The following is an 11,016-nucleotide window of genomic DNA, read 5'->3' as shown; positions in this document are numbered from 1 at the left end:
ACACACACACACACACACACACACACACATATATATATATTACACACACACAAAGAAAAACAAGTAGATAGAATAGACAAAAATAGAAAGCGTCTAGTTTTTTTTTATAAAAAAAGAAGATAAATGGATAAAGTAGAATTAAAATAGAATAGAAAGGGCTACAATTATTATAGGGTCAAATAAAGATGGAACAGATGTGTTTTTAGTCGTTTCCTGAAGATGGCTAAGGACTCAGTTGCTCGGATTAAGTTGGGCTGGCCATTCCACCAGGAGGGAACATTTAATTTAAAAGTCTGTGAAAGTGATTTTGTGCCTCTTTGAGATGGCACAATAATGCGTCGTTCACTTGCAGAACGAAATATCTAGAGGGCACATAACTCTGAAGTAATGAATTTAGGTAAAGGGGTGCAGAGGTAGTGGTGGTTTTGTAGGCAAACATTGATGCCTTGAATTTTATGCGAGCAGCTACTGGTAGCCAGTACAAATTGATGAACAGAGGTGTGACATTTGTTTTTTTCGGCTCATTAAAGATTAATCTTGCATAGGGGTGCTCCGATTGATCGGCTACCGATCACTATCGGCCGATAATCACGTTGGGATGTTTGATCGGTGGTCTCTAAAATGCCGATCTCAAAAAAACTATCTCAAGCTGATGACGCTGCCGTAAGAGGTTTGGCACGACATGCAGCGGCACCCTCTCAGTCTGTTTGGCGCGGGTGAAATAATTATAAAGCTCCGCAGGCGTTGGAGGAAGGCAGAGGAGTCTGAGAAGGAGGGCCTGAAAGCTCTCTGGGATGAGATCAGAAGACGCCTTGCTAACCTCCGGAGGGTAGAACGCATCAGAAGACAGAGGAAAAGGAAGGAGAAGGAAAGATCAAGTTTCTTCAGGAAGCCATTCCGGTATGCACGCGGGCTCCTTGAGGAGAAGACAAGTGGAATTCTGGATGTCTCCAAAGAAGAACTGCAGGAGTACATCCGCACTCAGTACAGTGACCCAGCAAGGAACAAACCCCTAGACTCGCCAGGGTATGTGCCTAGACCCTCAGAACCATCAGCCCTGTTTGACGCATCACCACCAAAGTTCAGCGAGATCAGGCAGGTGATCCAGCGGGCAAGATCTGCTTCAGCACCAGGCCCGAACGGAATACCGTACAAGCTGTATAAGAGCTGCCCAGGAGTGCTGAAGCTGTTATGGACCCTGATGAGAATCACCTGGACTAAGCAGACCATACCATCCGAGTGGCAGAGAGCAGTGGCAGTCTCTATTCCCAAACAACAGACCGCCAAGGCCATCGAGCAGTTCAGGAGCATAGCTCTACTGAATGTGGAGGGGAAAATCTTCTTCTCCGTGATGGCAAGAAGAATGACCACTTACCTCACGGAGAACAACTACATCAATACCAGCTGTCAGAAAGCCGGGATTCCAGGTTTCCCAGGCTGTGTAGAGCATGCTTCCATGATTTGGGAACAGATCCAGACCACTAAGAGGGAGAAGAAAGATCTGCACGTCATATGGCTAGACCTAGCCAATGGCTATGGGTCAGTGCCACACCTGCTCATAGCCTACGCTTTGGAATTCTTCTACATCTGTTACGTGTATCTGTGTGACACTTGTATTCTAAGCCCATAGGTGGTGTTGTGGGGGTTTTCCCATTCTGTGAGTCGCGTGACGTCATCCAGGATTCCGGATAAATAGGCTGCGAGGCGACAATGGCGGGTCTCTCTCTCTGTTGCTCTGCAAGCGTCTCTCTCATCGCCTCTTTGAGGCTATTTTTTTGTTTTTCTTTAAGCTTAGGTTTAACTTGTAAATTTGGGTTTTGATATGTTATATATTTTCTTACTTATCAGTAGCGGGTAGTGTATTTATGTATTAGTTCACGTTTTGTTTATTTAGTAAGAACAGAGCGAGGGAAGCAGGGGTCCGGAAGACTCACCAGTTCTTATTTTTATTTCGGGAGTCAGGTAAGAACTTTACTCTGAGAACAGGGGTAGACAGGAGTCTGTTTTCTTAGCTTTCCTACCCGTGAGCTGATTATTCTTTCTTCGGTATTATTTATCAGATTGTTCATAAAATATTCTTTGTGAATTGTTTCTCATTATTTTCTGGATGTTTGAGTTGAACTCTGTAAATTTAATTAAATGGAGGCGTCTTGAAATTCACATCAGGTGTTGTGATTCTTTTTAATATGTTCGGCCTGTGTCCTTTTATTGGATGGTTTGAATTAACAAGCCTTAAAATGGTTATGGGCCGTAACAACATCCCAGACAACATCAGGACCATGATCATGAACTACTACCAGGACATGCACATGTGCTTTGCACAGAAGAAAGTCACCACTGGTTGGCAACAACTGGAAGTAGGGATCGCAATGGGATGCTCCATTTCTCCCATCCTCTTCGTGGCAGCGTTTGAGGTCATCCTGATCGGGGCAAGGCAGATGGTGGGTGGGGTCCGGCTGCCTGCAGGTCAGAGGCTCCCGCCCCTAAGAAGCTATATGGACGACATCACCTACCTGCTACGAACCGCCCCATGTACAACCACGCTGCTTAAGAGGCTGGATGAGCTGATATCCTGGGCCAGAATGAAGTTCAAGCCACAGAAGTCAACAACATGTAATTTAATGAATATGTGGACATCAAAACATGTAAACTCGGAGTGAGGGTTAGAGCTTTTATTTTGAAACCGCGAGATGATGTATTTTCCTGTGTTTGCGTGGATTTATAAATAATTTACCTTACAAATCTGATGAAATGGTGCACGTTGCGTTCCCAGATGAATGTTATAATAAACCCAAACTCACAACAGCATGTACAGATGGAGTTTGAGCCGCTCTACACATGTAAATTATAACACTTCCGGCGGAACAGCATTTACTGTGAACGGAGCCGCTGTGAGACGCACATATATAAGTTCAAGCCACAGAAGTCAACAACATGTAATTTAATGAATATGTGGACATCAAAACATGTAAACTCGGAGAGAGGGTTAGAGCTTTTATTTTGAAACCGCGAGATGATGTATTTTCCTGTGTTTGCGTGGATTTATAAATAATTTACCTTACAAATCTGATGAAATGGTGCACGTTGCGTTCCCAGATGAATGTTATAATAAACCCAAACTCACAACAGCATGTACAGATGGAGTTTGAGCCGCTCTACACATGTAAATTATAACACTTCCGGCGGAACAGCATTTACTGTGAACGGAGCCGCTGTGAGACGCACATATGTAACCTACACGCCTATAACTGCATCACATATAATTATTTAATTAAATCGTAGCATTTGTGAATGCACAGTTATGCTTAATTATAATTTTTAAGCGGGTTTAATATATCACGAGGCCTTGGAAAACAGTCTAATAATGTGTTTTATGGATTCTCGTTCGTGAAATGTGCCACTTCCGGTATTTTGCCGGTTAGTCGAAATTAAGTCGAGGATTTTTAAAAATCGATTTGATTGTATTGAAAATGAAATCAGAGGAATTTAGTATTAATACTACTATAGTTTTGCTGTAGTGAAGGGAACTGACTTCACAAAAGTTTTGATGGCATTTTTTCCATTCTTATCACTGCTGATCCATATCCAGATGCGTTCTCATTTAGCCTGTCTGTTTTTGTTTCATGCAGGTTTTATCTTTGTATCTTTGTTTGTATCGTGATTAAAATGTAGTGGTTGGCTCTCATTTAAAATGGCTTTTTAAAAAATGTAATATGTTTAGTTGTTGTAGTAGTCGCAACTGCCTGTTTTTTGCAAAAAAAGTTTAATTGCAAGGACAAATATTTATGGCCGGTAAATTTTCTGAAGTGTGATTATTGTGTTTATTTTATTTTATGTAAAGCACTTTGAATTACCATTGTGTATGAAATGTGCTATACAAATAAACTTGCCTTGCCTTGAAGTCACCAGCCACTGCACATGTGAAAGTTAGTTTTAGGCCCTGCTTGCAAGAGGAGAAATTAGGACAAATGTATTGCATTTTCCCTACTGTAGAGTAAGGTACAATAATATACCTGAAAAAAAAAATAATAATAATTTTTTTCACAGTGCATTTGTTTTACAGTATATGGCTATTACTATTATAGGAATAATACTATACAATTATTATTATTTTATTCTAATTTGTTTGGCTTCCAAATTCACCAGTGAGACTGAGACACTATATCACAACAAAAAAGAGGGTTGAGTCCCCTTTAAATTTCAAGAACAAGTAAATTCACCAGCTTTTGTCTTTTAGTTTGTAGTTAGTAAATTAATAGAGTGCAAGTCTAAAAAGGGCACGGTTTTTTGTTTTTAAGAACATAATTAGAATAAAGAGTGCTAGAGTTGGAGGGTTAAATAGAGATGGAAGAGATGTGTTTTAGCTGATTCTTGAAGATGGCTAAGGACTGATTGAGTTGAGCAGGTCATTCCACCAGCAGGAAACATTTAATTTAAAAGTCCGTAAAAGTGATTTTGTGCCTCTTTGGGATGGCACAATAATGCGCCTTTCACTTGCAGAACGCAAGCTTCGAGAGGCACAAAAGTCTGAAGTAATGAATTTAGGTAAAGGGGAGCAGAGCCAGTGGTGGTTTTGTAGGCAAACATTAATGCCTTGAATTTTATGTGAGCAGCTAATTGGTAGCAAATTAATAAACAGAAGTGTGATGTGAATTATTTTCGGCTCATTAAAAATGAATCTTGCTGCCACGTTCTGGATTAATTGTAAAGGTTTGATAGTACTGGCTTGAAGACCCGCCAAGAGAGCATTGCAATAGTCCAGCCTGGACAGAACAAGAGCTTGAACAAGGAGTTGTGAAGCATGTTCCGAAGTCTGAGAAAGTCAGCTGATCATCAATCATAACTCCAAGGTTTCTGGCTATTTTTGAAGAGTTATGGTTGATGTGCCTAACTGGATGGTGAAATTGTGATGAAACAATGGGTTTTATGGAACCACAAGCAGTTCTGTCTTGGCAAGGTTGAGTTGAAGGTGATGGTCCTTCATCCAACAAGAAATGTCTGTTAGACAAGCTGAGATGCAATCATCAGGATGAAATTAGAAGGTAGAGTTGAGTGTGAAATAAAGATTTATCGTGATAATTATCGATATTGACTGATATGAAAAAAAATTGTTGTGATAATATTTTTGGCCATATTGCCCAGCCCTAGATGCATATGTGGATTTTCTGTGCAAGGGTACCCTCTGGCTTCCAGTATGGATGAAACAGACATTACATGTGTTTATAGCGCTCAGTAATGGCCAATCCATAAATAAATAAATAATACTTATCTTTAATATATTTTTGAATATTAATACAACGTTTTTCTACAGTGTACAGAAGTGTACTGGTGTTTTAATTAAAGTTTATTGTTTTTTTTTTGTTTTTTTTTGTAATAAAATTTGAATTTAAAAAAATGTATATATACCATAATGTGCCAAGCCATCAGAACCGAACTGTTGGTTAAAGGTATGTGTGACTAAATGCAGACCTAACTGCATTTTGAACATTGTGCAATTACAATTTTGACATTAGCCATCAAGTAACTTCAGGTAATAATGTAGCTATATACTGTATGAACACCCGCGCTACTCGTTTGAGCTGCACAGCATGGACCGTTTAGCAGCTCGGACCAATAATTGACCTATCGGTAAGCCCCTCCTCTCGATCACAGATAAGCCAATGGCAGTTCAGTATTAGCTGCACGGAGACCGAAACTCTGACATCTGACTCTGACGGCGTCATGGCGAAACATTGGTGTATCAGAAGCTTTCATCAGTTTGATGGTGTTTATGCTATAAAAATGGAAAAACTATTTGCCTGGGTTACTTGTAACACAGATTCCAGTTATATTGAGAGGATGGACAATTAAATTTATTTTATTCCATTTCCTAATCCTAAACAAAACAGATCAAAATGTCCCTAAGCATTCAGTCCCAGTCCCAATCCCAATCCCAATGAAGACGAAAATGTAAATTATCTGGTTGTCATACTCTCATTAAGTTACAATTTTCATCTGCTCAAGCAGAACATTAATGCCATCTTGTGCTTCAGCAAGGTATCGCTGGCTAAAACTAGCTAACAGTAGCGTTAACTAGGGATATCCAGTGAGAAGCGTTTGAACTCGCCGTAGAATGAATACGGCTGCTGCGAGATCTAGTGAGAAACATTCAAATTCTGCACATAATTCTGTTATGAACAGATCAAACAGCGCTGACCAAGTGGTAACCTTCTGGTCTCTCTCTTGAAACCAACACGAAAGTGACTTAAAGGTGCCATAGAATGCATTAATACAATTAAATTATTTAGATAAAACCAGATCAAAACACGGGGCATTTATACTTATAAGCGCCAGCGCGGGTCAAATTTACCCACTATATAATGCCTGTATGTTCGCACTGTCATTTTCGTGTCGCTTATGTTTTAACATAGTACATTGCTAGGCAATGCCTTTCACTCACTGAATTAGCGGTTATCAGTTTCATAAATAAAGACAAAATGAGTAAAAGAAGGCGCAGTTTGCGTTCAGTGGATACTCTCCAAAATGGCACTATGGTGATGCGGAGGAGACGAATTGTTGAATAAAGTTGTTATTTTTGTTTTCTTTGAGTTCAAAAAGTATTCTCGTCGCTTCATAAAATTCACATTGAACCACTGATGGCAGATGTACTGTTTTGACGATGTCCTTCATACTTTTCTGGGCCTTGACAGTGTTATTTACTTAGCAGTCAATGGGACAGTCACAAGCCTCCCGGTTTTCATCCAAAATATCTTAAATTGTGTTCCGAAGATGAACAAAGCTTTTATGGGTTTGAAACGACATGTGGTTAAATGATTAATGACAAAATTTTCATTTTGGGATGGAGTAACCCTTTAAAGTAAATTTTGCATGCTTCCCAACTCAAGCTCAGTGCTTTACTGTCAAATGTGTATTACCAAGAAATAAACATGTAATATTATTAGTAACTGCACTTATTAATGCAGAACAGTAGTAATTTTATGATTAAATTATCTTTATTTTTCATACCCCACACGCCAGCCCCCGAGCGCTACCAAATCTGCTTCTGGTGCCACCATACGTAGAACTTAGTGTCGCTGCTCTCAAATTTTAGACTGGAGCTTTGCACTGTTACATCAGAGTTCACTTTTATGTTCACATTTCTCCGATTTTTACAAGTTACTGAAAATGAACCATTTTTACTTTTATTTCAGAGTTGATTGAAGAAAAAGAGGAGAATAAAGAATCAAGTGAAGTTGAGGAGACAAATCATGTCAAAACTGGAGAAAAACCTTTGAGTTGCTCTCAAACCAAACAGAAAGATTTAAAGAAAACAAGAGCCAATAAATCTTTCACCTGCACTCAGTGTGGAAAGAGTTTCACACACAAATATGGTCTTGAGCGTCACATGAGAATTCATATAGGAGAGAAGCTATTCACTTGTGATCAGTGTGGGAAGAGTTTCACAGAATCAGCAACCCTTAAGGTACACATGAACATCCACACTAGAGAGACGCAGCACACATGTGATCAATGCGGTAAAATGTATTTATGGGCTTCAGTTCTGAAGAAACACTTGAAAGTTCATACAAAGAAGAAGCCACATTCATGTAATTTGTGTGGTAATAGTTTTTTGCGTCCACAAAATTTGAAAGAACATCAGAAAATACATACGGCTGTGGGAGAGTACATGTGCTTTGAGTGTGGAAAGACTTTTACTTCAGCGAGCAGTTTAAAACTGCATGAGAGGATTCACACTGGAGAAAAACCTTATAAGTGTTCACACTGCGACAAGAGATTCAGTCAGTCAATACATCGGAAAACACATGAGAGGATCCACACTGGAGAGAAACCTTATAAGTGTTCACACTGTAACAAGAGATTCAATCATTCAACACATCTGAAAACACATGAGATGATCCACACTGGAGAGAAACCTTATAAGTGTTCACACTGCAATAAGAGATTCAATAAGTCAGGAGACCTGAAAACACATGAGAGGCTCCACACTGGAGAGAAACCTTATAAGTGTTCACACTGTGACAAGAGATTCAATCAGTCACCAAATCTGAAAACACATGAGAGGATCCACACTGGAGAGAAACCTTATAAATGTTCACACTGTGACAAGAGATTCAATCAGTCAACACATCTGAAAACACATGAGAGGATTCACACTGGGGAGAAACCATATCACTGCACTGCAGGTGGGAAGAGTTTCATTCAATCATCTGCTTTACACAGTCTTACAAAAAAACAATAACAGTAAGGCCCATCCACACGGAGACACATTTAGCTTTATACATAAATATTTTGTATCGTAATGCCATTTTTCCAGATGGATCCAGTGTTTTAGTAGCCTGAAACCACTATTTTTTGCAAATGGGTCCCAGAGTGGATAAATCTGAAAATGACACCTTTGCGTTTTGTGTGTACAGCCAATCTGTATATTTTGTGAAACAATGATGTCATCACCTGATGTCTCGACCCTAGTCAGACACCGCTACATCACGTAACAACAACAACAGCGGTGGACTGGACTACATGCTTGTGTTTATGCTGCAGAAGCTACTGTATATTAGCTTTACTATATTAGCTTTACTAACTTTACTAGCTTTTTTGTTGTTGTGATGGGTTTGGATACGGCGCACAAGGTTTATAAACATGATCCAAGTCGTCTTCTCCATTTTTAATGTATCTCTGTGGCAGAATTACAGTGCCACATACTGGTCTTGCATGTATACTACATCATTTTGAGTCGGTTTCAGTGGTTTCTTGTGTACGCAGATGTTTCTTGAGACGCCATGTTTACGAAAGAAAAAAAAAGATTGGACCGGGAAAGCTCTGGCTTTTTGTGGATGAGCCCTAAGTAGATCATCTTCAGATCCAGCACTTTCAGGTCTGATGCTGCCTCCTCACCAAATTTGTAACAATAATGCATCAAGTAATAAAATATCATCTGGATAATTCTGTTCTAACCAGTCATTACAGGTGACATGATAAATAAACATTATCTAAAGTTTTCACAGTGAATAAAGTTAATATTTTTCTTCAAAACCAGCTGTTTGAACTGTGAGATTCAGATCAACTCAAAGATGGCGTTTCTCCCCAAAGAACAATGTCAAAATGTTTTATTCTTGGATGCCATTTTGCTTCATGATATGAGATTGATATTTAATATTGTTCTTCACTGTTGTTTTTAAAATTACTAGCTATTCTTCCACTTCCACTGATGTATTTAGAAAACACAGAGGCAATATATACTGTCATGTAGCTTTGCAACTGATGCTTCTGTGCTTCTTCTGTAAGTAGAAATGAATACCTAAACCCGGTATTGCAAGGATCCACCCAGATTAGCCCAAAGACGGAATCAAATTGGTGGGTGAAGGCAGGGTCCCGTCACTAGTGGGGTGAAAGGTGGTGATGATTATAGGGGCCCCCCGGTGATCTCAACCGACTGGGTGATGCCAGCCTAAAAAGACGCTCAGGACAGTTAATGGGCCACTGCTGCGCATCATCATGAAAGCTTATCATTTGCACGTGTTTTTAAGCCTTGCCAATTTAAACATTCAAAAGAGTTTAATGCATTCAAACACAGGATGTGGAAAAATTCAACTGAGTACTCACGCACCGTGTTCGGTGGGCACGCAGAGAGCCGTCTAATGGACAGCAACCTGCACCTGAACGAACAAATACAAATCGCAGTTTAAACATGCAAACAGAAAAAGATGTGAAAAAGCCCAATTTAGCACCCGCGCACTGTTCTGTGCGCACAGGGCGCACGCAGTGAGACGGGTTTCAAAGCGCTTGAACACTGAATTTGCCTCTTGTTGCTCTTGTACTTACAAATACATACAAAATTGTCAAAATACCCGTCTTGGAGAAAAACTGTCAGTTATGTCTTAAGTGAAAGTAAACAGTGGAGAAAGAAATTGGATGTGTATAATTATAATGGATGCATTGTCTCTTAAAGTGACCACGCCTAATTTACTAGCTGCTGTAATGTTAATTCAAGAAAATGAATGAAAGAAAATCACTCACTGCTCTTGACTGAATTACTTTGTAGTTTTAACAAGAATTAATCCGCATTCAAACCAAAAATTATTCAGACACCAGATGTAATTTTTAATATTTTTTTACTAGTGGGTGCAGGACACTATAATTCATTTATATAAGAGAAAAACTGTCAGTTATGTCTTAAGTGAAAGTAAACAGTGGAGAAAGAAATTGGATGTGTATAATTATAATGGATGCATTGTCTCTTAAAGTGACCACGCCTAATTTACTAGCTGCTGTAATGTTAATTCAAGAAAATGAATGAAAGAAAATCACTCACTGCTCTTGACTGAATTACTTTGTAGTTTTAACAAGAATTAATCCGCAGTCAAACCAAAAATTATTCAGACACCAGATGTAATTTTTAATATTTTTTTACTAGTGGGTGCAGGACACTATAGTTCATTTATATAAGTGAGGATAGCAAAATAAAGTAAACTGTGACATATTATACCCAACAATTCTTCCTACAGTGGACTACCAGTAAAATAGAATAATTTTTGGTCCCAAATGTTTTATCAGACACTTTGACCTGACCATGTTTTCTTAAGTGTTTTTTTTTAAATTGCTAATGCAATCTCTCTCTCTCTCTCTCTCTCTCTCTCTCTCTTAGGCATGGGTCTGTCAAGTTCAGATCCAGTAGCTGGGTGAGAAACTAGCTGGATTGCTGTTTAAGCAGATCTAAATCCTGAGTAAGAAAGCTAGATACCTCTCTCATCTGATGCTAATACAGTAGCTGATTCAGAAGCGCCAGATTGTCATAGCAAAGTCAGAATTACCTCCTCTCCTAGGTTCATGAAACGGTCGTCAATAAAATGCATTACTGTTCTGTTGAAAGTGATCTTAAAGATTCCTAAATGCATCTACTTTCGGAAGGCCAAATAAAGTGCTTTTGCGTTCGCCTAGAAACACACAGCGTCTCCCTGACATGGCTGCTTCAACACTAACTGCGGTTACTGAAACCACGCCTTCTTTCTTTGCGTG

The 11,016-nt window shown here is 39.2% G+C and overlaps 2 protein-coding genes across 4 annotated transcripts in view; both read left to right on the top strand.

Annotated features, from left to right (window-relative positions):
* LOC107561090 (zinc finger protein 239-like) overlaps window positions 1–11,016 on the top strand; it is a 41,828-nt gene that overhangs the window by 8,037 nt on the left and 22,775 nt on the right. Inside the window, exon 2 of one of the 3 annotated variants that reach the window (XM_016245439.1) lies at window positions 7,191–8,798. The exons of the other annotated variants lie outside the window; for them this stretch is intronic. Coding sequence (XP_016100925.1) covers window positions 7,385–8,239 — 855 coding nt within the window. The 5' untranslated portion in view covers window positions 7,191–7,384 and the 3' untranslated portion in view covers window positions 8,240–8,798. Of the gene's footprint in view, window positions 1–7,190; window positions 8,799–11,016 lie in introns of those variants that run through there. 3 annotated transcript variants of the gene reach the window in all.
* On the top strand, window positions 683–5,850 carry LOC107561074 (uncharacterized). Its single transcript, XM_016245419.1, has 3 exons — window positions 683–1,585; window positions 2,259–2,466; window positions 5,819–5,850. The coding sequence occupies exons 1-3, from the start codon at window positions 683–685 to the stop codon at window positions 5,848–5,850; spliced, it is 1,143 nt and encodes a 380-aa protein (XP_016100905.1).

This window comes from Sinocyclocheilus grahami, unplaced genomic scaffold, assembly GCF_001515645.1.
Source record: "Sinocyclocheilus grahami isolate Dianchi unplaced genomic scaffold, SAMN03320097.WGS_v1.1 scaffold757.1, whole genome shotgun sequence".
NCBI classification, from domain to species: domain Eukaryota; kingdom Metazoa; phylum Chordata; class Actinopteri; order Cypriniformes; family Cyprinidae; genus Sinocyclocheilus; species Sinocyclocheilus grahami.
Note: the sequence above shows the minus strand (reverse complement) of the source record. Positions and strands in the feature narration are given on the sequence as shown.

Coding starts and splice junctions, on each gene's coding strand:
- LOC107561074 (XM_016245419.1), top strand. CDS start 683: ATGCAGCGGCACCCTCTCAGTCTGTTTGGCGCGGGTGAAATAATTATA. Junction 1,586..2,258: donor ACGCTTTGGAATTCTTCTAC/ATCTGTTACGTG, acceptor GGCCGTAACAAC/ATCCCAGACAACATCAGGAC. Junction 2,467..5,818: donor TGGGGTCCGGCTGCCTGCAG/GTCAGAGGCTCC, acceptor CTTGTAACACAG/ATTCCAGTTATATTGAGAGG.